Here is a 27995-nt window from a genome sequence, read left to right as displayed (position 1 = left end):
GGAAACGGTTTGGCTTTTACACCAAAAAGCATAAGAGAACGATGTGTAAGGTAAGGTTACATTTTATTTTACAGTTCATGGAAAACACTTTGTAGAAAATGTGCAATCTACACGAGAGCGATAAGGCCACAATGGGTGAAGCAGCGTTGTCAGATAGACACGCCATTCTCAATCTTCTTCGGGTCCAGGTACAAGTAGGACAAGCGTCTGGTCTGATTCCGATCATTAATTATCTTGGATATCTCATTGAGTTTCATCTGGAATTCCTGAATGAGTTTCTTGGGAGTTTCCTCAATGAAGTGCGCTTCACGGTAATTTCCAAGACGTCTCTGTAACATACAGAAGACGAGACTAAAAACCAAGTACCAAGCAGCAGTGGCAAACACTGGTAAATACCTACCCGGTCCAGGGGCTCGTTGCCGAGCTGCCATACAGTAACCAATCCAGTAGCTGTGGTGTTGACATCAGGCAGGGAATCCAGGACAGTCTGTAATGTGGTGGCCCCTTTGGTTGAGGGTGGAGGGCTCTTCATAGTTGGTGACCCATTAGGCATCCAGGAATAGAAGTCAAACTGCAGAGAACACATGTTGGTGGCCATTATCATTCAGGGCAAGCCATGTTCCCTCTAGGTTAATGGTCTTAGTGTAATGATCTATTGGAGTCTGTCCACTATATGTGACAACTTTAGCAAGAACCGGAGTATTCCCACAGTGTCGGGGCCATACGTCATCACTATGCCCAATAAGTGCAGGGCATGAGTAGATATCAATGGAGAGTTGTAGTTGGACTGTACGGTCTGCACGTAGATTGAGAGTCAGCAAAAGGAGTCTGGTGAGAGGAGACAATAGTCTGGAGGAATGGGCAGGCCATTTATGACCCCAGACGTTACATCTTTTGAGGTCAGCATCAATTTTACTACATTTCCTGGTACTCACCTGACCACTATTGACCGCTGCGTGCTGAGCAGAACATCTGAACATCACCATGGTCAGATATTTTATCAGAGAAGACACAGTTTCCAGAGATGATGGGATTCCTGATGGAGAGAGATGGGAGAAGACAACGCTTAAGACTTTATAGTGAAGAGCAGTCTGAGGGACTGCTAGAGTGAGTGTGTACATGTCATGCTGACGTAGAGAGATGATGTCTGACATCTCTCTGAAGACTTGTTATACAATGCGAGAGCGCTGGTTATGCTGAATTAATGCAACATCTCCCATTACAGCTGGGAAAGGAAGAGTTAAACAGCAGCCCTGCCGATTGTTTTTTGGAGTAAGGAGAGTTACTCCCTGGATAGAGGAGTCAGCGGGGAGTAGTGAAACGAAGCCGGTCACAAGAACCGAGACAGGACAGGCCAGACAGGAAAAGCAGAACAGAGCAATATGAGGTCACAGGATCCATTGCATGTTAATACAACCGGGGCATCCTTGACACTGGATTAAAAGACAGAAAAAGCTCAGCTGCCATAGATACGGCCAAGAGTCCATAGGGAGAGAGTGCTGTTTATTAGTGGGTAATCCAGAATCAGCACAGGCGAAGCGGGGCCTAGAAGGCAACGTGTAGGCCAGACCTGGGAGTCAATGAATAGTGGACTTCCCAGGCATCAGTGGAGGGCTGTGGTCCATAAAGAACAGAAGGAATGGAGTATTCAGGTTAGACAAGTCATATTGCCAAATTGTCATTTATAAGTGAATTACCCGAAAGGTCTATGCCTCTGCAAAAGTTAGTAGAAGCTGTGAGCAACAAGTGTTTTGCCTGCTGACTCTTGTACATACGTTACCCCAGCGTCATCAGTACACACCAATTGTTATAATATGGGCCGATTTCTTCCTTGTGATTTTAATACCCCAGGGTCACCTTCTTCTGGAGGGTCTGCGGCCTGAATGAAGAACATCCAAATTCTCAAAGATCCACACACGTCACTGGTGCCCAAGATGCAGCACTACAAGTGGACTTGTGGAACCCTTACACGAGTTCCATACCTTCATGGGGAAACGTGATCGTGAACACTCACGATTCATCAGTACGGGGGCCTGCCGATTTTTCAGCCCTAAAGACCCCTTTAACTGTATATCAATGTGCAAAGCTTCATATAGGGGTTTCCCACTAGAGCAAGGGATGGTGGGCTGATAGATGCCATTATCCAGAGATAAGAGTCTGATGGCACCTACAATCTAGGCAAGCCACCATGCTCTGAACCGCAGCATGATTTACTTAGCACTCGCACACGTGAGATTGAGTAGCAGTTCCCCAGCAGCATTATTCTTAAAAAACCCTGCTCTCAAGACTGGGTCTGAGGGTTTTATCCCCACCGATTAGGAAGACCCAGCAATATGACAAAGATGTGAGGCGTTGGAGCAAGAACAGCGAGGGTTGATGCCTCTCACAAGTCCTATAGATCCTGAAATAGGATGGACAAAAAGAAGTCAAGTAATTCATTTTCAGTTTTGTTCCCATTACATAGAGGGTCCAGATGACCAACATGTTCTACACAACCTGAGCACTATTAAGGTACCGTCACATTAAGCGACGCTGCAGCGATATAGACAACGATGCCGATCGCTGCAGAGTCGCTGTTTAGTCGTTGTGTGGTCGCTGGAGAGCTGTCACACAGACAGCTCTCCAGCGACCAATGATGCTGAAGTCCCCGGGTAACCAGGGTAAACATTGGGTTACTAAGTGCAGGGCCGCGCTTAGTAACCCGATGTTTACCCTGGTTACCATTGTAAAAGTTAAAAAAAAAAAAACACTACATACTCACATTCCGGTGTCTGTCACGTCCCCCGGCGTCAGCTTCCCTGCACTGACTGAGCGCCGGCCGTAAAGCAGCTGACAGTCAGTGCAGGGAAGCTGACGCCGGGGGACGTGACAGACACCGGAATGTGAGTATGTAGTGTTTTGTTTTGTTTTTTTTTACATGATGCTGCCACCACCATGTCTCACTGTGGGATTGGTGTTTTTGGAGTGATGAGCTGCGTTTGATACCAGATAGAGAGTTTAATGGCGAAAAATTGCAATTTTGGTCTCATCTGACCACAGAACCTTCCACCCTATATTTGGGGAGTCTCCCACATGTCTTTTGGCAGACTGAAAGCAAGCCTTATAATTTGTGTAGAAGTAAAGGCTTTTTTTCTGCCCACTTTTCCATAAAGACCATCTCTATGGATTGCGCAGCCTATTGTGGTTGTGTGGACAGATAGTCCAGTCTTATTGGGACCTCTGAAGCTCCTTCTGGGTTACCTTTGGTCTCTGTGCTGCTTCACTGATTAATGCCCTCCTTGTGCAGGCTTAGTTTTGGCCCTCTCTTGGCAGGTTATTGTGGTCACATGTTCATAGCGAGCGGCTGTAAACACACCCGAAACTGACTGACAGCCAGCTCACCAGTGTATCAGTACAGAGGTGGCTGCCCATGCCGAATGTGGCTACAGCCACTCGCTGTATACTGATCAATGACTGAAAGCAGGAGGCTACCAGGAGAAACACTTCATTTCCTCCTGGTAGCCGGGCTCACAGTGTGGCAGACGCACAGATTTAGATTGCCATTTACAGGTTAATATCATTCGGGAACGTGACTAATTCCCTTTACGTAACATTTTCAGCTGCAATCACAAATCTGCTGCGTCCCGTAAGTGTTCATCCTGCGGAGCACATGTCGGTCATCTGGGCCCTCTACACTAGTATGGAAACTGAAGATACAACAATCCAAGCTAAGAAAAAGGAGTGCAGTGGAAGAAATGAAGCAACATTACTCATCCTCCCCGTTAGCCTTGTGGTGGTGCCGTTACGATGGTCGTACCTGAGGATTCACGTTTCAGGAAGCCCTTCTCGTAGATCTCAGCCACCCAGGCCTGCAGTTCTGGGTCTGTCTGCACAGACTCGTCACTCTTATAATAATAGTGCACAATGCCGGATACAAAGCTGGAAGGAGAGCAGAGATGGAGGGTTAGATCACATCTGTGGCACTATCAGGACGACCCTACTCAGATAATCTGCACATAGCCGATTATCGTTATGTTGGCACAATGCGGTATGGGCGCCGTCGGGTCTAGAGTCTAGACCAGTGGTCCCCAACTCCAGGCCTCGAGGGCCGCCAACAGTGCAGGTTTTCAGGATTTCCTCAGTATTGCACAGGGGTTGGAATCATCGCCTGTGCAGATGATCACATTACCATCGATGCAATACTAAAGAAATCCTGAAAACCTGCACTGTTGGCGGCCCTCGAGGCCTGGAGTTGGGGACCCCTGGTCTAGACAGAGACCGGCACCAACTATAGGGGACAAGAATGACACCAAGTCTGGACAGAGTCACGCTGTGTGGTTTGAAGTCGTTTGCGGTGTGGGATGTAATTGCACTTTTCATACCACGCTCCTTGTTTGTCTGGGCACTCTATGATACCATGTAGCTGAGCTATGCACGGCTAATCATACATATGGGCGGTCTGCCTGCTCTACGGATTTGTTTTTTCACAGTTTATTTTAAGATCTAAAGAGATCAGCTTTAGTTTACCACCAACGAGCTCAAATTTCTAGAACCAATTATCTCCACTCTGGAAGGGAAATTTGGGGTCACGTATACGTCACCTCTCCATCGCCTCCCAGATCATCTTCCCATCATCTCGGTAGTAGTAGTTGGGAATGGACTCCAATCCTCGGGCCTTGATATCTTCAGGCAGACAGAGGCCGCTGTACGTCACCTCCTGCATCGCCTTCTCCAGTAAATCATTAATACCCTTTATACCAAGAACTGTATTCTACAAAAAGGATTAGAGGAGTGTAAGGGCAGCGTCAGAACATGTCCCATCCCAAGTCTACACGTGGCCATGGGTTAACAGAACAAGAGCCCATATGTTTGAAGTCGTTTCTAAGCTCTGGATGACTACACCCATGTTTAATTTGTTTTCAGGAACTTTAGAAAAAAAACCTCTACATGTGAAAAGGAAGACCCCAAAAGGGGGAAAAAAAAAAAAAAAAAAGAGCCATCACTACTTCTTCCTTCACTGGATTCCAGATGGACGACATGTACTGTAAATGTGCATTGTCTTCTCTACATTATGGGGAGCATTCCCAAAACAAACTACAAACCAGAGAGTTCAGGTACCGTCACACAACGATTTCTTTAATGATAGCGTTGCTTTTTGTGACGTAGCAACGATATCGTTAACAAAATCATTATGTGTGACAGCGACCAACGATCAGGCCCCTGCTGGGAGATCGTTGGTCGCTGCGAATGATCAGGACCATTTTTTTGGTCGCTTGACTCCCTGCTGACATCGCTGGATCAGCGTGTATGACACCGATCCAGCGATGTGTTCACTGGTAACCAGGGTAAATATTGGGTTACTAAGCGCAGGGCCGTGCTTAGTAACCCGATATTTACCCCGGTTACCATTGTAAATGAAGAAGAAGAAGAAAAAAAAAAAAAAAAAACACTACATACTTACATTCTGGTGTCTGTCACGTCCCCCGCCGTCAGCTTCCCTGTACTGACTGTCAGTGCCGGCCGTAAAGCAGAGCACAGCTGTGATGTCACCGCTGTGCTTTACAGCCGGCGCTTACACAGTGCAGGGAAGCAGAACGCCGGGGGACAGACAGCGGAAGGTAAGTATGTACTGTTTGTTTTTTTATATTTACACTGGTAACCAGGGTAAACATCTGGTTACTAAGCGCGGCCCTGCGCTTAGTAACCCGATATTTACCCTGGTTACCAGTGAAGACATCGCTGGATCGGCGTCACACACGCCGATCCAGTGATGTCTGCGGGTGATCCAGCGACTAAATAAAGTGCTGGACTTTCTGCTCCGACCAGCGATGTCACAGCAGGATCCAGATCGCTGCTGCTTGTCAAACACAACGATATCGCTATCCAGGACGCTGCAACGTCACGGATCGCTATCGATATCGTTGTTAAGTGTGAAGGTACCTACAGACATGCAAATAAGATTAACCCATTCTCGACCTGTGACGCCACGTAGGAGTCATGAAAGTCGGTGCCAATCCGACCTGTGATGCCTATGTGGCATCATGGAGGGATCACGTCCCTGCAGATCGGGTGAAAGGGTTAACTCCCATTTCACCCGATCTGCAGGGACAGGGGGAGTGGTACAATTGCTCCGATTGGCTGTTTCACTTTCAACAGCCAGAGCAATTTGTAATATTTTACCTATGAAAAGTGGTGAAGTATTACAGACCAACCATAGCCGATGCTGCAATATTATCAGCCATGGCTGGAAACCCTGATCTGCCCCCCCAGTCCTCCGTTCTGTCCCGTACATTGGTCCGCTCCCCTCAGTCCTCCTGTCCGCTACCCCCGTGCTCCAATCCACCCCCCCCCCCCTCGTGCTCCAATCCCACCCCCTCATACTTACTGAGACTACTGGTGTCCGTCCGTCTTCTCTATGGGTGCCGCCATGTTCCAAAATGGCGGGCGCAGTGCGCAAGCCGAATCTGCCCGCCGGCAGATTCGTTCCAGGTACATTTTGATCACTGTGATAAAACCCATCGCAAAAATAGTAAATGAACCCCCCCCCCCCCCCTTTATCACCCCCATTGGTAGTGACAATAGTAAAATAAATAAAATATATTTACTTTTATTTTTCCACTAGGGTTAGGGCTAGGGTTAGAATTAGGCTATGTGCACATGGTGCGGATTGGCCGCTGCGGATTCGTAGCAGTGTTCCATCAGGTTTACAGTTCCATGTAAACCTATGGAAAACCAAATTCGCTGTGCCCATGGTGCGGAAAATACCACGCGGGAACACTGTGTTGTATTTTCCGCAGCATGTCAATTCTTTGTGCGGATTCCTCAGCGTTTTACACTGTTCCTCAATAGGAATAGAACCAATCAAGAAAAAGACATGTTGTATGGGAGATCAACAGACAATGGCAGGGAGGTCATCAGTCCAAGTCACAGGTCCAGTCTGTGCTGTCAGTCAGGATACCAGTCTAAATGTCAAAGCCAGTCCGTGGGGCTGTGACTTGGACTGATGACCTCCCTGCCATTGTCCTGTTGGGCCTTGGATATCTCTCTTTTTTTTGGGTATGCATATATATGCTTTTTTTGTCATGAGATTATCCTTATTTTGGTTTGACTACTCTACCTAATCTGCAGTGGTCCTTATATATTTTTTTGGGGGATAGTATTTTGGTAGTTTTGCCTTTACTGCTTATTGGTCAGCAGTCTCCCATATCTCTGTATGTGGTACTAGTCTATCTTTTAGCTGGGACAGGTATTTAGTATTGTTCAACTGTTATATATTTATACTCTTTGGATTAATGGATGTAACACTTTGATTTCCTTTTTTTGGGGGGGTACACCCTCATAATTGTCTCAGCCCCCTCAGGTGCCATATACTAATAATTACCTCTCTGTCTGTGGGCTATGTCTTGTATTCCTTGTCATTATGGGCATGTTTTGTGCTTTTAATTGTTTTTAATTGTGTTGTGTGTTTTTTGCTTATTAATTAGACTGTTCAATTAAATAAATATTTTTGATATCTAGTTACTATTGAGTTCTGTTGATCTCCCATACAACATGTCTTTTTCTTGATTGGTTCTATGGTGTTTGCTTACTTGTTGAGGGGGATTCAGGATCTTCATACTTTTATAGGTTATTTTTCTTTTGGTGGTGCCCTCCATCTTCTTTTTTACAAAAGGTTCCTCAATAGGAATCCGCAGGTGAAATCTGCACACAAAAAAAAACACGGTAAATCCGCAGGTAAAACGCAGTGCCTTTTACCTGTGGATTTTTCAAAAATGGTGCGGAAAAATCTCACACGAATCTGCAACGTGGGCACATAGGGCTAGGGTTGGAATTAGGGCTAGGATTAGGGTTGGGATTAGGGGTTGGGGTTAGTATTGAGGGGTTTCCACTGTTTCGGCACATCAGGGGTCTCCAAACGCGACATGGCGCCACCATTGACTTCAGCCAATCTTGCGTTCAAAAAAAGTCAAACGGTGCTCCCTCCCTTCGGAGCCCCCACGTGTGCCCAAACAGTGGTTTACCCCCACATATGGGGTACCAGCATACTCAGGACAAACTGTACAACAACTATTGGGGTCCAATTTCTCCTGTTACCCTTGCAAAAATAAAAAATTGCTTGCTAAAAAATTTTTTGAGGAATGAAATTTTTTTTATTTTCACGGCTCTGCGTTATAAACTTCTGTGAAGCACTTGGGGGGTTTAAAGTGCTCACCACACATCTAGATAAGTTCCTTTTGGGGTCTAGTTTCCAAAATGGGGTCACTTGTGGGGGATTTCTACTGGTTAGCCACATCAGGGGCTCTGCAAACGCAACGTGACACCCGCAGACCATTCCATCAAAGTCTGCATTTCAAAACGTCACTACTTCACTTCCGAGCCCCGACGTGTGCCCAAACAGTGGTTTACCCCCACATATGGGGTATCGGCGTACTCAGGAGAAACTGGGCAACAAATATTGGGGTCCATTTTATTCTGTTACCCTTGTGAAAATAAATTGCGGGCTAAAAATTTTTGAGGAAAGATGATTTTTTTATTTTCACAGCTCAGCGTTATAAACTTCTGTGAAGCACTTGGGGGTTTAAAGTGGTCACCGCACATCTAGATTCGTTCCATGGGGGGTCTAGTTTCCAAAATGGGGTCACTTGTGGGGGAGCTCCAATGTTTAGGCACACAGGGGCTCTCCAAATGCAACATGGTGTCCGCTAATGATTGGAGCCAATTTTTTCATTGAAAAAGTCAAATGGCGCGCCTTCCCTTCCGAGCCCTGCCGTGCGCCCAAACAGTGGTTCACCCCCACATATGAGGTATCCGCGTACTCAGGACAAATTGTACAATAACTTTTGGGGTTCAGTTTCTCTTTTTACCATTGGGAAAATAAAAAAAATTGTTGCTAAAAGATCATTTTTGTGACTAAAAAGGTAAATGTTCATTTTTTCCTTCCATGTTGCTTCTGCTGCTGTGAAGCACCTGAAGGGTTAATAAACTTCTTGAAAGTGGTTTTGAGCACCTTGAGGGGTGCAGTTTTTAGAATAATGTCACTTTGGGGTATTTTTAGCCATATAGACCCCGTAAACTGACTTAAAATGTGAGGTGGTCCCTAAAAAAAATGGTTTTGTAAATTTCGTTGTAAAAATGAGAAATCGCTGGTCAAATTTTAACCCTTATAACGTCCTAGCAAAAAAAAAATAAAAAAATTTGTGGATGTAAATTAGACATGTGGGAAATATTATTTATTAACTATTTTGTGTCACACAACTTTCTCGTTTAACAGAATAAAAATTCAAAATTTGAAGATTTCACCAAATTTCATTTTTCACAAATAAAAAACACAAAAATTATTGACCTAAATTTACCCCTAACATGAAACCCAATAGGTCATTACAAAAAATATTCTTAGAACCGCTAGGATCCGTTGAAGCGTTCCCGAGTTATTTCCTCATAAAGGGACACTGGTCAGAATTGCAAAAAAATGGCTGGGTCATTAAGTCAAAATAGGCTGGGTCATGAAGGGGGTTAAAGGAACCTGAATTAGAAGGATCAGACAAGCTTTGTAGAAAGTATTCCCTTCTGAAATCCCAGGAAGAGCTCCAGGCAGCCAACACACAAACATGTGCCTCAGGCATTACAAGGACTTTCTAAGAGCTAGACTGACTTAAAACCAGAAGGATGTATACAGTCTGTGCCCTGCTACCTGTCACCATCGCACTCTAACAAGCATCTCTATTCTTCCAACAGGTAGGTTTATCCACCCAGCTCTCCAGCCTGCTCCCCTGCTTTGTCTGTCTATGAAGTGCACATAGTACATCACCCAGCTTTCCACACAGACTTTCCTCTGCTCCTAGCATTCTCATGGTATGCTTTTCAGCTAACCCCAGCTTACCCTGTGATATTTATGACCTTCTTTACTCAGGCTTGCTTGTATGCATCTGGTCCACTCTTAATTCTCTGACCAAGATGAGCAGAGACCACTCCTCTCTGCTTCACACCTGAACGCACTTAGTTTTCCATATATTGCATAGCAAAAGTCTGCAATGACTTTAGTCTGCAGTGTGATCCCTTAGAAGTGTGTCCTTAAAAGTGTGGATTATAGTAGAATTAAAACCAGAATTGAACCTGAAGGGAACTGGCCAATCACTGTAAACAACGTTTGTTTGTTTTCACTTTCACCCCTATAATCCTTCACTTTCTGCTAACTCCCCTGATCCCTACACCAAGTAAGGAACTGTTCATCTCCTCTTCAATCCTCCCCATCCACCTCACCTCCTCCTCAGAACTGATCCTTAACATACAATCTTCTGTCTCCAAGCAGACAGCCCCCTCATGCCCTCTCCTACTCCCACCTGCTAACACTTTCTCTGCTCCTTCTCACTGCTGGTGATATCTCTGCAAATCCTGGTCCTCCTCACCACATTCCCAGTCATTTCTACCTCCCATCCACACTCTATCACAACCTTCCGTAACCTCTCTAACCTTATACCCATTCGCCCAGCCCCGCCTCCCCAGTCCCACTAACAGGAGCTCTGTGGAACGCTCGCTCTGTCTGCAACAAGCTTTCCTACATCCATGATCTTTTTGTTACTACCAAACTTTCCTTCCTTGCCATCACCGAAACCTGGCTCACCCCTTCTGACACAGCCTCCCCTGCTGCACTCTCTTACGGTGGCTTCCACCTTTCCCACACACCCCGCCCCAGCAGCAAACATGGCGGAGGAGTTGGTTTTCTCCTGTCAGATACCTGCTCCTTCACCCCAATCCCACTGCCAACCTCTGTTACCCTCCCTTCCTTTGAGGTGCACTCTGTGCACATCTACTCCCCCTTCAACCTCCAACTGGCCGTCATTTACCACCCCCCTGGGCCAGCCACCACCTTCTTTGACCACTTCACCACCTGGCTACTTCATTTCCTTTCTGCGGACATCCCCACTATCATCATGGGCGACTTCAACATCCCCATTGACACTTCCCTCTCAGCTGCCACTAAACTTCTATCTCTCACTTCCTCCTTCAGCCTCACTCCATGGTCTTCTGCAGCCACTCACAAAGACGGTCACACACTGGACCTCATCTTCACCCGCCTCTGCTCCCTATCTAACCTCTCTAACTCACCTCTTCCACTCTCTGACCACAACCTTCTCACATTCTCATCTCTCTCCACTCCATGTCTACAATCCCCACCCCACCAAACTTTCACACCCTCGCAGAAATATTAAACATCTTGACCTACATTCATTCTCTGCCATCCCTCCTCCCTCTCACAGACATAAGTTCCCTACACAATGCAGATGATGCTGCCGCTCTATATAACACCACAACAGCTGTAGCTTTGGAATCTGCTGCCCCACTTACACATACCAAAGCTCGCAAAATCAGACAGCCCTGGCACACCAGCCTGACCAAAGAACTGAGGCAAGCTTCCAGGGCTGCTAAGCGCAGATGGAAAAGATCCCACTCTAACGAGCACTTCATCGCATTCAAACAGTCCCTCACTACTTTCAAGACCACACTCGCCACAGCTAAACAAACCTACTTCTCATCTCTCATATCCTCTCTGTCTCACAACCCTAAACAGTTATTCAACACCTTCAATTCTCTCCTCCGTCCCCCAGCACCTCCTCCCTCCCCACTTATCTCCGCTGAAGACTTTGCCTTATTTTTCAAGCAGAAGATTGATAGCATTAGAGACAGTTTTGGTCAACAACCCCCAGAGCCCTTCCTCCCGACTTCCCAGCCCTCCACCTCCAAAACCAATTTCTCTACCATTACAGAAGATCAACTCTCCACTCTACTCTCAAGATGACATCTCACCACCTGTGCACTTGACCCGCTCCCATCCCACCTCATCCCAAACCTCACCACAGTCTTCATCCCAACCCTAACCCATCTCTTCAACCTATCACTAACAACTGGTGTTTTCCCCTCAAGCTTTAAACATGCCTCCATCACACCTATCCTCAAAAAGCCTTCTCTTGACCCATCCTCTGTATCTAGCTATTGCTCTATATCACTTCTCCCCTATGCCTCCAAACTACTGGAACAACACGTCTACCTTGAACTGTCCTCCCATCTATCTTCTTGCTCCCTCTTCGACTGCCTACAATCTGGCTTCCGGTCACACCATTCCACTGAAACTGCCCTAACTAAAGTCACCAATGACCTCTTAACCGCCAAGAGCAAGCGACACTACTCTGTCCTCCTCCTCCTTGACCTGTCCTCTGCCTTTGACACAGTGGACCATTCCCTATTATTACAGACCCTCTCATCCCTTGGCATCACAGACTTGGCCCTATCCTGGATCTCATCATACCTAACAGACCGGACATTCAGCGTCTCCCACTCACACACCACCTCCGCACCTCGCCCCCTATCTGTCGGAGTCCCACAAGGTTCAGTTCTAGGACTCCTGCTCTTCTCCATTTACACCTTTGGCCTGGGACAGCTCATAGAATCTCATGGCTTTCAGTATCATCTCTATGCTGACAACACAGAGATCTACATCTCTGGACCAGATATCACCTCCCTTCTAACCAGAATCCCTCAATGTCTGTCCACTATTTCATCCTTCTTCTCCACTAGATTTCTGAAACTTAACATGGACAAAACAGAATTCATCATCTTTCCCCCATCTCACTGCAAGCTCCTGCTCTGTGGCCTCCCCTCTAACACTCTCGCACCCCTCCAATCTATTATAAACGCTGCTGCCCGACTAATCCACCTGTCCCCCCGCTATTCCCCGGCCTCTCCCCTCTGTCAATCCCTTCACTGGCTACCCATTACCCAGAGACTCCAGTACAAAAGCCTAACCATGACATACAAAGCCATCCACAACCTGTCTCCTCCATACATCTGTGACCTCGTCTCCCGGTACTTACCTACACGCAACCTCCGATCCTCACAAGATCTCCTACTCTACTCCCCTCTTATCTCCTCTTCCCACAATCGTATACAAGATTTCTCTCGCACATCACCCCTACTCTGGAACCCTCTACCACAACACATCAGACTCTCGCCTACCATCGAAACCTTCAAAAAGACCCTGAAGACCCACCTCTTCCGACAAGCCTACAACCTGCAGTAACCACTGATTGACCAAACCGCTGCACGGCCAGCTCTACCCTCACCTACTGTATTCTCACCCATTCCTTGTAGATTGTGAGCCCTCGCGGACAGGATCCTCACTCCTCCTGTACCAGTTATGACTTGTATTGTTTAAGATTATTGTACTTGTTTTATTATGTATACCCCTCCTCACATGTAAAGCGCCATGGAATAAATGGCGCTATAACAATAAATAATAATAATGTTCAACGTAAATGGCCAAGACCGATCGAGTCACGTCTTACATACTACAGTATAGCGACAGCGATTTGCCAGATATCAATCATCCATTACACTTCAGAGTGATACCGGTCCGAGACACCTGTAATTCTTATTCCAAGCGTAAAGTTCCAAGTAGACACACACCTTTAAATAGGGATGTAACTGGGAAATTAAAGCTGCAGTGGCCCCAGCCCAAGACCATCTGAGCTCATCTATAAATGAAGCGCATTGGGTTCCTCATTTTGTTATAGAATATTCTTATCCCAGTATTAAATTAAGAAACAAGTGTCTGGACCCATAACCTAATCCACGTCAAAGGGCCAACTGAGCCCAAATAAGGAATCTTCCAGGAGCAATGCGCATCTCAACACCGACTACTAGCATCGGTGGAGCCCGTCCAGGCTTCTGTAGACACTTGCTCACCTAAATTGGGAGCATTGGGCTTCCTGTTAGTTGACATTTGACCACCTCATTTTCCTACTAGTCGAACATTCATTGACTGCGGATAGAACAAATCACACGAGCTCCTTAAAGAGTAGAAACTCGCTAGGTTATTTAACATTTGTCTAAACCCCCATAGCTGTAAACATCAACATGGCCTCAGATGTCCCCCTAAGAGGGGGTCAGGACTTACTTTATCAAAAATTCCCCCAGGAGAAATGAAGGCAGTTCTGGCAATAGTGTTGATGTCCAGAGTGTAGCGAAGATGAACAACAACAAGCTGGGGAAAAAAAAAGAAAAAAAGAAAGGAGAACGAGGAAGAACGTCACTTCGTTGAGCAGAGATTGTAGCAAAATAGATAAAACCATCGAGTGACAGACTTTCCCCACCTTCAGACAATACTCAATGCAGTTCACTAGTAAAAGGCAATGGCAGATTCTGCTCATCACCACCACCAGATAATTTGTACTTACTGAAAAACCACAGATGGAGTCTATGGATCCATCAGATCACAAGTCACTTTGTTATAGGTCTTGTGTAGCAGAATGCAGGTTGAGATCTGACCATGGATGGGCCCCTCTCACCTTGTACACTGGGTGGTTACGCGGCAGCTGCCGGTGAGTGGCTATGTTAAATACTTCTGCAAAGAGATGCGTGTGGAGCAGATGATAGACCATCTGATGGACCTGGAACTCTGCATTGCGCACCCAGATCTTGGCCAAGGTCCAGTCCCATTCTTGGTCACTGGGCAAGAAGATCGGCGTCCGTTCTCCTGGAGTCTGACCCAACTAATGGAAGAGAGACCATATCCAGAAAACGTTAATTAGTGTTACAGCACTAGCAGTTTAGGTCTGCTCTTATGAGTCAATGACCCATCATTGACAATGCTGGAAACATGGACACTAAAGTGCAGAGACCCTCCCTGTACAACTATGCAATGTAGCGTTACAGCCTGCACAGTGCTCCAGAGCTGCACTCATTGCATCCCAGCCTCTGCGTAGTCACAGCCACAAACCAGAACGTTCAGCCATTGAATGCAGAGACCACCCATGAATGATCTCGTACAGTATATGGCTTTAGAGTAGGTTTTGTGGCATCTGATTAGACTTCCAGGAACTGTAATGCCCGGCCAATCGGCTGTCACTGCAGACTACACCGGGTCTGTAGTCTAACCACAGATCTCTGCATCGCAGACGTGCACCATGGCAGGGGATCACGGAACCCAATTATATGGACCCTCAGTCATGATTTGTAATCAGTGGGGGAAGATGCCAGTGCCCCCCCAGAACACAAAGCATGACCGTGCCTGCCGACTGCCCATCTCATGGAGCAGTGGTCCCCAACTCCAGGCCTCGAGGGCCGCCAACAGTGCAGGTTTTCAGGATTTCCTTAGTATTGCACAGGGGTTGGAATCATCACCTGTGCAGATGATCACATTACCACCGATGCAATACTAAAGAAATCCTGAAAACCTGCACTGTTGGCGGCCCTCGAGGCCTGGAGTTGGGGACCCCTGTCATGGAGGAACTCCAGTGTCCACCACGAGTGGGAGATGCTCTGTCTGATGTACAGTGGATATAAATTCACACCTCTGCTATAATGGCAAGGTTTTGGTAAGGGGGAGAGAGAAAAAAAAAAAAAAAACTAACATTTCAGAACATCTCCCTTTTTAAAAGTGCACCCATAATCTGTACAAATCCATTGAGAAACAGATTTCGAAGGGAAAATAAAGACAAAACTACAATAATGTGGTTGCATAAGTGTGGACGCCCTCCTAGAGTCGGGGCTGTGGTTGTGTTCAGGAACAGCCGGTCACATTCCCCCATGTTACACAGTAGTTGGCTGACATTTACAGCTATTCCGATTAACCCCAGAGAAAATGTCGCTGCTCGTGGAGGATTCTCCTGACATTTTCTGGTCTGTAAACAGCTGACAACACAGCAAAGGAGCTCAGTGTGGAAAGTTGTCAGTCAGGAAGAGGGACAAAAACCATTTCAGACATTATATCTCCCATGGACACTGAATATGTACAGCAAGTCAGGGGCTTAACCCCCTTCACGACCCAAATGTTCCATGTTCATATGTTCTTTTGCTCCCTTTCTCCCCAGAGTTATACATTCTTGTTTTTAGGTCAGTAATGGCTTGTTTTTTTGTGGGATGAGTTGTACTTTTGAATAACTCCATTGGTTTTACCATACATCGTGAGCTGTAAGCCTGGAAAATTCTAAGTGCTGTGAGATTGTAATCCCCCCTCCCCCAACGACATCACGGTAAATAAGTAAACTAACCGGTCATTAGGATTCTCCAGGCAATTACAAGTTAAAAAAGCCATTTTCTGGTGGCTTTTTGCACCCTGAGCAAAATTTTATTAATACAATGTTTTGATCGCCTCTTATTGCAATGTTGTGTTGGCCAAAAACCCTAAATTATGGCGTTTTGATTTCTCGTTACACCATTTCCTGATCTTATCAAAGCATAAAAACCATTAAGATCGGGAGTTTCTGAACGTGGCAAAACTAAATGGACTTTTTTAGGTTTTTATTTAGAATGGGGCAAAAAGGGGGGGGGGTGATTTTAACTTTTCCTTTTTATTTGCTCGAATAGAGACTTGAAGCTGCGATATACCAATCGTCTGTGCTATATACCTCAGAGCTTCAGCTGCCATGTAGCAAATTGATCATCTGCTATGAGTGGCAGGCACAGGGCGGTGCACTGACCACCACAGGGGTCTTCTGCAGACCTCAAGTTGTCATGCCAACCCATCAGCGCCCCACAATCATGTGACAGGGTTAGGGATGAGCTTCCGGCATGCACACACTTTAAATTTGATACAACATTGACATTAAAAACTGGACGTCCCTCAAAACTTGTAGACAAGAAGAAAATTGGTCTGAGAGGCTGCAGCGTGGCCAACAGCAACATTAAGGAGTTACAGGAATTTCTGGTTGTGTCCCGCATGTAGCAATCTTCCGTATTTTTCATATATTCTGCCTGTGAGATTAAGTGGCAAGACAGAAGCCTTTTCTACCAAGAAAAACATCCAAGTCTGGCTAGGTTTTACCAAAACCTCCATCATGCCTGCCAGAAACCTATGGGAAGCGTGTTCTGTCTGAGCAGAAGACCAAGTTGGTACATTATTCTAAAAGACGCAAAGCCAGCATTGCACATCACCAGAAAAGTCACTATCCCCACAGTGAGGCATGGTGGAAGCAGCATTGTGCTTTGGAGTTGGTTTTCAGGAGCTGGGACTTTATTCAAGGGGGGAGTGAATTATGGACATTCCTTTTCCAGCTTCTGCTAAAAAGCTGAAGAGGGAGGAATTTTTACCTCTCTGCATGACAATAACCCCCAAATCACCAAAAGAACAGTTTCACCAGAAAATAGAAGTTCTGGAGCACAGACCTGAACCCAAGGGAAAATCTGGTGACCGGAAGAAGGCGATGTACATACGAGATGCCCCCCAAACTGACAGATTTGGAGCTACTGCAAAAATGAGCGAGACAATTTTGGATGTACCGCACTGAGACTCCAACCCCCGCTAAAAAAACAGAATGTCCAAAATTCACAGGTGCCGCAACAAGGTATTAGTGTAAGTGTATCGATTTATGCAACCATATTTTACTTTATTTTTTATACACCAAAACATTTCAGTTTTTCAATGGAATTGTAGCAATTGTGGGCGAAATTAACATAAGAATGTTCTGAACAGATTTTTTGGTAGTTTTCAGCACTACAGAAACCTGGCATTTTACCAGGCTAAGGCTTGTCGTTTAAAGAACCACAGAATCCAGCTCATGAGCATGCGGAGTATCGCCAAGAGCAGGAGGATTAAACACAAGATCTGTATGTACAATACCTGGATGGCGATGGGAAGCAGCTGGTCCTGAGGGTCCTTCCACAGCAGACACATGGGGGCAGTCAGGTATTGTGGCTTTCCATTAATACGATCATTGGTAGGAACTCCCTGGAGAATCTTGTAGTCGGCCAGGAAAACATTTCCATTCTGTAAGATCAGTGGACAGTATGAAAAAGTTCATAAACTCTAACATCATGTCCTCCCTCTATCTGAAACTGAACCTGTCAAAAACTGAACTCCTCGTATTTTCTCCCTCTACTAACCTACCTTTGCCTGACATTGCCATCTCCGTGTGCGGTTCCACCATTACTCCAAGGCAACATGCCCGCTGCCTTGGGGGTCATACTTGATTCCAAGCTTTCATTCACCCCCCACATCCGATCACTGGCTCGCTCTTGTTATCTGTGCCTCAAAAACCATTTCTAGAATTCGCCCTTTTCTTACTTTCGACTCTAAAAATTCTGTTGCTCTTATTCATTCTCGTCTGGACTATTGTAACTCTACTAATCGGTCTCCCTCTTACCAAACTCTCCCCTCTCCAATCTGTCTTGAATGCTGCAGCCAGGATCATATTCCTCACCAACTGTTACACCGATGCCTCTACCCTGTGCCAGTCATTACACTGGTTACCCATCCACTCCAAAATCCAGTACAAAACTACTACCCTCATCCACAAAGCACTCCATGGCTCAGCACCACCCTACATCTCCTCCCTGGTCTCAGCCTACCACCCTACCCGTACCCTCGGTTCTACTAATGACATGAGGTTGACATACTCAATCGGAACCTCCCACTCCCGTGTTTTAAGCATGCCCTAATAACATTACTTCAGACTGGCCTACAGCCTCACTACATTAATTTAACTATCCCCGTGTTGCCCATTCAAAATTTTCACCAGGTTCCTCATATGTTTTCACATGCTTCATGCAGTTAATAGTCCTCTGTGTCTGTACCCTTAGATATTCTGGCTGATAACTGGTTCATGCAGCTTTACATGAACTCCCGATTCTTACATTATGGCTGGTCCGAACAATGAAAGCAATTGTTACCATCCACCTCTCGTGTTCCCCCCCCATTTCCTCAGATTGTAAACTTGTGAGCAGCAGGGCCCTCACTCCTCTTGGTATCTGTTCTATGTGATTATTGGCATTCTGTAATGTCTTTTATTGTATGTACAAGTCTCCTCTAAAATGTAAAGTGCTGCGGAATAAGTTGGCGTTATAGAAATAAAATGATTATTATGCACTGGAGGAAGCTTGGTGGACATTCAGGCCTTGATTAATCAGAGCTTTAATTGTACAATTCTGACATAAAAAGCTTTGAAATGTACATTTTTTGCACAACTTGTGCATCTCTTGGCATTTTGCCCAGCTCTGACAAAGTGGGTGAAGATGGTGTGTTGCAACCCCCACTCAAATTCATAACACTCCACACACGTTACTACTTTATGACTGCAAAAAGATTTGTGGCGAGGCGTGTGCCACTTCTTGCACTCCACCCGAATATCAAGACCAGCATGAAGAACGTCTGCCTTGATGGCACCATGTTGAACATTGTTATAAGTTCCTCACCTGAAGTTCTTTGTGAAGGTCATGGGCAGACCCTAGAGATGAGGCCACCATGCTACTAGTGACCGGGAAGTTCTCCGGTAGTTTAGTGCATTTCTTTATCAGCATTGGGTTAATCCCATTCAGATACTGGTAACCAAAGAAGGAGTCTTCATTCCAGATCCTGGAGACCTCATCTGGAGAATGGAGAGACGAGAACTTGTTTATGGGAGAGGATCATGAAAGATAGAAGCAGGAGGACTGGATCCTCACCTTGGTATAAAGGATTAAAGAAGAGAGTGGGGAGAACACAATCAAAATCCAAATAGCTCCCCCTCCCAAAACACTTTCAGTACTCTGTCCCCGATCCCACTTGACTCATTTTCCCATGTCACTCTTGATGAAAGGGCCATTAGATCAAAATTCACCAGCATTAGTAATAAGTCTGATTTCTGGAGTTTAAAAAAGCCAGGGAAGACAAACATGAGAGTCAGCCACAAAGAAGGGATAGAGGGGAAGAAAGCACCTGAGATTTTGGTTCTGTTGAAGTAAAACACAGTTTTCATGTCTTCTAGATTTTTCCAGGAATCTGTGCATTTCGTCAAACCTTTTAATTTTATTTCAAGAGCTCTATAAGAAGACACAATAGAGAAGTTGAGGCTTCCGGTGTGGAGGACCAAGAGAATGATAAATGCTTAAAACAAATATCTAAGCATTAGGCATCTTTCATAAGAGAAACTACACATTATGTTCTCGGAAGCAGCCATCTACTACTACAAGCAGCTCGTCACTGGTGAACAGTGGCCGGGGGCACGAGTCCAGGCTCTACTAGACTCAGCACTAAACCAAGTAGTGAGGACATTAACCCTTTATTTTATCCTCACAAGCTTTGGTGGAGACATACCATGGATCATATACAAGGAGCAGCTACCAGTACTACCATGTGCTACAGCAGTAGGTTTAAGCCTGGAACCTTCACCTATAAAGTTTGGTGGGGAATAAGTGGTCTACAAACATATCATGTTATACATGTATGTGACCAATTATGAGGCTTCCAGACCAATTCTCCATCTTACAGTACGATACAAAACATTGGACAAGGTGAGAATTTAACGGTATTCGTGATTCATCTGGTATAGTCGGGGGTTCACCGAAAACCTACGCCAGGATCTTGGCTATCTGGAAGCTGCTTTCCTTCAGTATGGAGTATTGTTCATTGATGGGCAGATCTCTTACAGAATTAGCATCAATGCAGTACGGGGCCCCTGGAGCAAACATCTTCCACCTGTAAATCAAATATCACAATTAAACAATTAGGGTGGGACATGTCACTGGTTTACCCCTGTTGGCCATTGGATACGGCTACCCTGCTGTTAGGAGTATATGGAGTCACTCACTTGTAAACTTCTCTGTTCTTCTCCAGCTCTTCTGTATCATCATCATCTATGCAAACATAGCTGGAGGATAATATCCTACCTGAAAGAACAGGTCACCCTGTAATGGGAGAGTCCCAGCCATACGTCAACAAATTAGTCTGTACTTCAAGATCAACAGGTGCAAACGTCAAGAAAAGCTCCTGATGTACAGTACAGAACAAAAGTTTGGACACACCTTCTCATTTAAAGATTATTCTGTATTTTCATGACTATGAAAATTGTGCATTCACACTGAAGGCATGAAATCTATGAATTAACACATGTGGAATTATATACTTAACAAAAGTGTGAAACAACTGAAATTATGTCTTATATTCTACGTTCTTCAAAGTAGCCATTTCAATTTTGAATAAATCCCCAACAGTGTCACCAGCAAAGCCCCCCCCCCCCCCCCACAATCACACCTCCTCCACCATGCTTCACGGTGGGAACCAGGCATGTAGAGTCCATCCGTTCACCTTTTCTGTGTCGCCCAAAGACACGGTGGTTGGAACCAAAGATCTCAAATTTGGACTCATCAGACCAAAGCACAGATTTCCACTGGTCTAATGTCCATTCCTTGTGTTCTTTAGCCCAAACAAGTCTCTTCTGCTTGTTGCCTGTCCTTAGCAGTGGTTTCCTAGCAGCTATTTTACCATGAAGGCCTGCTGCACAAAGTCTCCTCTTAACAGTTGTTGTAGAGACCAGTCTGCTGCTAGAACTCTGTGTGGCATTGACCTGGTCTCTAATCTGAGCTGCTGTTAACCTGCGATTTCTGAGGCTGCTGACTCGGATAAACGTATCCTCAGAAGCAGAGGTGACTCTTGGTCTTCCTTTCCTGAAGTGGTCCTCATGTGAGCCAGTTTCTTTGTAGCGCTTGATGTTTTCGCCACTGCACTTGGGGACACTTTCAAAGTTTTCCTAATTTTTCAGACTGACTTTCATTTCTTAAAGTAATGATGGCCACTCGTTTTTCTTTACTTAGCTGCTTTTTTCTTGCCATAATACAAATTCTAACAGTCTATTCAGTAGGACTATCAGCTGTGTATCCACCAGACTTCTGCTCAACACAACTGATGGTCCCAACCCCATTTATAAGGCAAGAAATCCCACTTGTTAAACCTGACAGGGCACACCTGTGAAGTGAAAACATATCCCGGTGCCTACCTCTTGAAGCTCATCAAGAGAATGCCAAGAGTGTGCAAAGCAGTCATCAAAGCAAAAGCTGGCTACTTTGAAGAACCTAGAATATAAGACATAATTTCAGTTGTTTCACACTTTTTTGTTAAGTATATAATTCCACATGTGTTAATTCATAGTTTTGATGCCTTCAGTGTGAATGCACAATTTTCATAGTCATGAAAATACAGAAAAATCTTTAAATGATATGGTGTGTCCAAACTTTTGGTCTGTATTGTATAATTTCTGGCTAAGTGCACAAGTGCAGTAGGTTACCACAATGGTAGAGTTGGGCTGTTGACCTTGAGATGACAAGAGTTTGGAATATGGACCATGAAGTGTGCTCCGAATGGGGCCTTTTGTCCTACCCAACCAGGGTTTCTCACCTATGCCATGAGGGATCGCCACACTGGTCTGACCATGGAGCCAGTGGTACACCGGGAACTGGTAGAGCTTCCCATTGGGTGAGGTGACATGGACATATTCACAATACCAGGCATCATCAACTTGAAACACATGAGTCTCTTTGTAGAGTCGTATGGACAGCAGCTCACCAACATCCTCCTCTATGTTGACCTCAAAGTCACACACCTGGACAGGTAAAAAGATAAATAAAAATACGGACCCCACATTATAAACACCCCAGAGGCCACTGGCTGTAGACAACTGATCCACCTGTATAAAAAGCAGTCTACTCGTTTTGAGCTTATAGCATTACCTTATCACAGATATTGAGGACCCAAATCACAGAATGGTACCACAAGGGCAGCAGAGAACCCTGACTGCTCTTGATTCAATACCATCATGGCAGCCAATAACTCAGCGTGATCCATTGCCCTCAAAGTTATAAATCCCCAATGAACATCTAATGCCCTTCCTTCACAGAATTGCTTCATTCCATCTAATTTTTAAGGGAGTTGTCCATTTCTAGAAAATTCCTTGTATGAGAGTTAATGTGGTTAGTAGCAGCTCACTAATACACGTTTCCTAGGATTCTCCACCAGACTTGAGCCAAGGTTTGGAGACCACTTCCAGCTGCGCAAGCATTTTCTTTTTATGTCAGATGCCCTCATGGCTGTAAGAGAAGCTGGTGGACTTCATGGTTAAACTCTTTACCCCCATTGTTGTCCCCCCATCTACACCTGCCCACATATTTGAGATTGGCTTCATCAAGCCAGAGAAAGGCAGTGATAGATTGAAAACAAGCAGGTGAGAATGTGTAGTTGGACAATTGGCTGCCGTGGGGCACGAGCGTTGGGTTTGAAGAGTCATTCTGTGCTGACAGATTCCCTTGAAGCCCAAATATCTAAAAACGACAAGATGCAAGTGCCACCTTGAGCTCAGCCACAAGTAGCGACTCTTACACGACTGCTTTATGAAGGATGGGACAAGTCTAAACATTGAGGAGAAAAAAAAAAGTGAGTTCTAAGCTAACCTTCTATAAATGTAAACATAGTTTGGGGACGCATTCGTGCATTCATGCACTATTATTCGTGTACAATTATTCAAAGTTCATTTTCTAAACACTGGCAGTTATAACAGCAGTTAGACAGGGCAGGAGACAGGTAAGAATCTAAACCCTGTTCATTTGGAACAGAACAAATACTCACCATATGTATTTGTATAATCTATATCCTGGCTACTGCACGCTCTCGCATTCACCGCCCTTGCATAAACTGTTTACACTCCATCCATATCGGCCCCTCTGTCCTTGCCTCTCCTATGTATAGCACTCATTCTCTGTTCACATTGCTTAACAGCGCAGATCCATTCAGTCCCACCATCCAACACAAGAGATGCTCTCACAAATCATTTAACCATCTGCTCACTCTTTCGATCCTCCTTCTCCTAGTCGCAGGAGACATCTCTCTCAACACCGGCCCCCCATGTTATAGTAAGTCAAACCTCCCAATGGCTACACTCAAACCCCTCTAACCTTATTAATATTCCCTGCATGCCTTCTGTCTTTCAATTGTGCCCTTTGGAATTCTCGCTCTGTAATAAACTCTTCTTCATCCATGACTTCTTCCTTTCTAATGCTCTTAATCTCCTGTCTCTTACTGAAACCTGGATCCAGCAGTCAGACACCACCACTGCTGCTGCTCTTTCATATGGTGGCCAACACTTCTCATACCCCAAGATCGGACAACAGAGCAGGTGGAAGGTGGAGGTGTTGGTCTGCTCCTTTCACCCAAATGTACCTTCCAAGTTATCCCCCAAGTACCCTTACTTGTCTTCCCTTCCTTTGAGGTCCATGCTCTCAGACTCTACATCCCCTTTTCCATGCGAGTGGCGGTGGTGTATCGTCCTCCCGGCCCCTCTCATCAGTTCCTGGATCACTTTGCCACCTGGCTTCCACACTTTCTCTACTGTGACATCCCCACCCTTATCATGGATGATTTCAACATCCCCATTGCTTCTCCCCATCTGCTTCTCACCTTTTATCTCTAACCTCCTCTTTTGGCCTCTCGCAGGAAACTAACTCTCCAACTCATGAAGATGGAAACTCCCTCGACTTGGTCTTCTCCCGGCTTTGCTCAGTGGATGATTTCACAAACTCCCCTCTCCCGCTCTCTGACCACAACCTTCTTTCATTCTCTACAAGAACTGCCATCCCGCTCAGGTCACCCCCACTTTCCACACTTATAGAAACATACAGGCCATTAACACCCAGAAACTTTTGAAGAACTTGCAGTCCTCATTGGGGCAAATCTCCTCCATCTTATGTCCTGATTCTGCTCTGAAGCATTACAATGAAACCCTGCAAAGTGTCCTGGATGAAGCTGCACCTCCTAGACATAGAACAACTCGGCACATACAGCGACAACTGTGGCACACGCTGCAAACACGTTTCCTGCAGTGGTGCTCCGAACGTCTGGAGAATATCTAATCTACCAGAAGATTTCATCCATTATAAGTTCATGCTAAAAACATACAACTCTGCTCTTCACCTCTCCAAACAAACCTACTTCAACACCCTCATCACCTCGCTGTCCAATAACCCTAAACGTCTGACACTTTCCAGTCCCTTCTCAACCCAAGAGTGCAGGCCCCAACCATGGATCTCCGCGCTGACGATCTGGCCAATTACTTCAAAAGAAAAAAAATTGACCACATTAGACAGGAAAACATCTCCCAATCTCTTCATACCATGCACTGTCCTCCCTCCCCCACTGCATCTAGTTCACTCTCTGACTTTGAACCAGTTACAGAAGAAGTAAGCAGGCTCCTTGCATCTTCTCGCCCAACCACTTGCACCAGTAACCCATTCCGTCACATCTCCTCCAGTCCCTTTCCACTGCTGTCACCTCTCACCTAACAAAAATATTCAACCTTTCTCACTTCCGGTAATTTTCCATCCTCATTTAAGCATGGCATCATACATCCATTACTTTAAAAAACCATCCCTCGATCAAAACTGTGCCGCTAATTATAGACCTGTCTCTAATCTTCCCTTCATCTCTAAACTCCTCGAGTGCCTGGTCCACTCCCGTCTTACCCGCTATCTCTCAGATAACTCTCTTCTCGACCCTCTTCAATCTGGCTTCCGCTCTTTACACTCTACTGAAACTGCCCTCACTAAAGTCTCTAATGACCTACTAACAGCTAAATCTAATGGTCACTACTCCATGCTAATTCTCTTGGATCTCTCCGCAGCATTCGACACTGTGGATCATCAGCTCCTCCTCACTATGCTCCGCTCCATCGGCCTCAAGGACACCGTTCTCTCCTGGTTCTCCTCCTATCTCTCTGACCGATCCTTCACTGTATGTTTTGCTGGTTCCTCCTCCTCTCACCTTCCCCTTACTGTTGGGGTTCCTCAAGGATCAGTCCTAGGCCCCCTTCTCTTCTCTTTGTATTCTGCCCCTATTGGACAAACAATCAGTAGATTTGGTTTCCAGTACCATCTCTATGCTGATGACACCCAATTATACCCTTCTCCTGATATCACGCCGACCATTTTTGAAAACACCAGTGATTGTCTTACCGCTGTCTCTAACATCATGTCCTACCTCTATCTGAAACTAAACCTGTCAAAAACTGAACTCCTCGTGTTCTCTCCCTCTACTAACCTACCTTTGCCTGACATTGCCATCTCCGTGTGCGGTTCCACCATTACTCCAAAGCAACATGCCCGCTGCCTTGGGGTCATACTTGATTCCGAGCTTTCATTCACCCCCTACATCCGATCACTGGATCGCTCTTACCTGCATCTCAAAAACATTTCTAGAATTCGCCCTTTTCTTACTTTCGACTCTGCAAAAACTCTTACGGTTTCACTTATTCATTCTCGTCTGGACTATTGTAACTCTCTACTAACCGGCCTCCCTCTTACCAAACTCTCCCCACTCCAATCTGTCCTGAATGCTGCTGCCAGGATCATATTCCTCACCAACCGTTACACCGATGCCTCTACCTTGTGCCAGTCATTACACTGGCTACCCATCCACTCCAGAATCCAGTACAAAACTACTACCCTCATCCACAAAGCTCTCCATGGCTCAGCACCACCCTACATCTCCTCTCTGGTCTCAGTCTACCACCCTACCCGTGCCCTCCGCTCCGCTGATGACCTCAGGTTAGCATCCTCAATAATCAGAACCTCCCACTCCCGTCTCCAAGACTTTACACGTGCTGCGCCGATTCTTTGGAATGCACTACCTAGGTTAATACGATTAATCCCCACAGGTTTAACCCTGCTGTTCTGTTTGTTTCCACTATACACTTGTACTGCTCCAGTCATTTTTGACCGGACCTATTAAAATGCTGTTTTAGCTACTTGAAAAATTTTTTGGGAGTACCTGTGGCTTTATAATACTGTATATGAACATGGTTGGTCATTATAAAAAAAAAAAAAAAGTAAAAAACTAATTTTTTATTTTTTTTATTTTTATAAAGGTTACAAGGGCTTATTGAATTCTGCATAGAAATTACAAATTTGAGCTTAGCTAACTAACTAAAACAACTACTACTACTACAACAACTATAACTATAACTAAAATTAACTATAGTATAAAATTTAACTGCGTGCAAACATTTTGAAAAAAAAAAAATAGTAAAAATTAAAAAAAGTTTCTGAAAATCTTCACATAATTCTATTGTTTACTTTCAGGACAACAATAATACACATGTCTCTTGAACATCTGTTTCACACCATAAGACAAATGCGTTGTAGGTGGAAATATCAAGAATATTATAAAAAATAATCATTGGCCACCGATTGGCTTTTTGTTTGCAAGTATAAGTAGTTATTAGTTGGTCAAGTGTATCTACGGCCCCTTTTGTTGCATTGTAGTTCATCATCATGTCCGGCTTTCTATTTTCCCGATAGCTTATTGCATCATCATTGTGCTCATGGGTATCACTTTATTTTTTTGGGAACATAAAAGAAACCACTGTTGTGTCTTGAGTGAAATAAAACATGGAACTATGTACACCTCTTTTGCCGAGAATACCTTGTGGAAGCTCAGGCTTGTTTTTTTTCTTATTTGCACAGAACTGTACTGAAAGCCAATGGGTATGGTTTGCACTGAAAGCAAGTGCAAATCTGCACCTAAACCAACTGTTTACTTCATAAACAATAGTAGATGTAATAAGTAGTCTCAAAAGAAATTAGAACTCATTTGTTTTACTAAAAAAATGGCTGAAATTAGCATAAAATGCTATTCGGTCATTTTTGACCGGGAACAGTACTAGTGTTAAAAACTAAACAAAAAAACAAACAAAAAAAAAGTACCCTTACAAAGAACCCCTCAAATTAGGAAAAAAGAATTAACCACAAGTTTCAGAACTGCATAATGAATCTTTTAAAAAATATCAAAGTTCAAAAACGGTCATTATTGACCGAACAGCAGCTCCCCTTTTCCTCATAGTTTGTAGCTTGCGAGCAGCAGCGTCCTCATTCCTCTTGGTATCCATTTTGAACTGTGATTTCTGTTACGCTGTAATGTCTATTGTCTGTTAAAATCCCCTGTATAAATAATAATAATCCTATGGTCACGTGTGACTGGGTCACCAATTACCATTATGTAATGTATCTAGTGAAGGGAGCCACAACTGCGAGAAGACGGATTTTACCACCAAAGGTCACACACTACAGCTGTCTACTACGAGACCACTCACCGATCCGTACAGCCACAAGTGGGACAGCTTCATCTTTGCACTCACACCTTTCTTCCCGATAAGACTGATGGAGATGGAGTCAATGGTCCCACAGAAGAGGTCCTCGCCTGTGGCCACCGTCACCTTGTAGCACCCCAT

General features: G+C 45.0%; 1 protein-coding gene across 1 annotated transcript; it reads right to left on the bottom strand.

Moving 5' to 3' along the window:
* Positions 1-111: 111 nt before the first annotated feature.
* LOC138671866 (polyunsaturated fatty acid lipoxygenase ALOX15B-like) lies at positions 112-27995 on the bottom strand. Its single transcript, XM_069759996.1, has 14 exons — positions 27858-27995; positions 22121-22325; positions 20538-20616; positions 20303-20425; positions 19514-19770; positions 19165-19337; positions 17594-17740; positions 14322-14525; positions 13931-14017; positions 4581-4750; positions 3797-3918; positions 936-1036; positions 401-571; positions 112-329 (listed from the first exon to the last, which is right to left on the bottom strand). Exons 1-14 carry the CDS (start codon positions 27993-27995, stop codon positions 150-152), a joined length of 2157 nt encoding a protein of 718 aa, XP_069616097.1. The 3' UTR covers positions 112-149.

Source organism: Ranitomeya imitator, chromosome 3 (assembly GCF_032444005.1).
Source record: "Ranitomeya imitator isolate aRanImi1 chromosome 3, aRanImi1.pri, whole genome shotgun sequence".
Taxonomy (NCBI): domain Eukaryota; kingdom Metazoa; phylum Chordata; class Amphibia; order Anura; family Dendrobatidae; genus Ranitomeya; species Ranitomeya imitator.
Note: the sequence above shows the minus strand (reverse complement) of the source record. Positions and strands in the feature narration are given on the sequence as shown.

Coding starts and splice junctions, on each gene's coding strand:
- LOC138671866 (XM_069759996.1), bottom strand. CDS start 27,995: ATGGGGTGCTACAAGGTGACGGTGGCCACAGGCGAGGACCTCTTCTGT. Junction 22,326..27,857: donor ACTTGTGGCTGTACGGATCG/GTGAGTGGTCTC, acceptor TTACCTGTCCAG/GTGTGTGACTTTGAGGTCAA. Junction 330..400: donor GCAACGAGCCCCTGGACCGG/GTAGGTATTTAC, acceptor TGTATGTTACAG/AGACGTCTTGGAAATTACCG.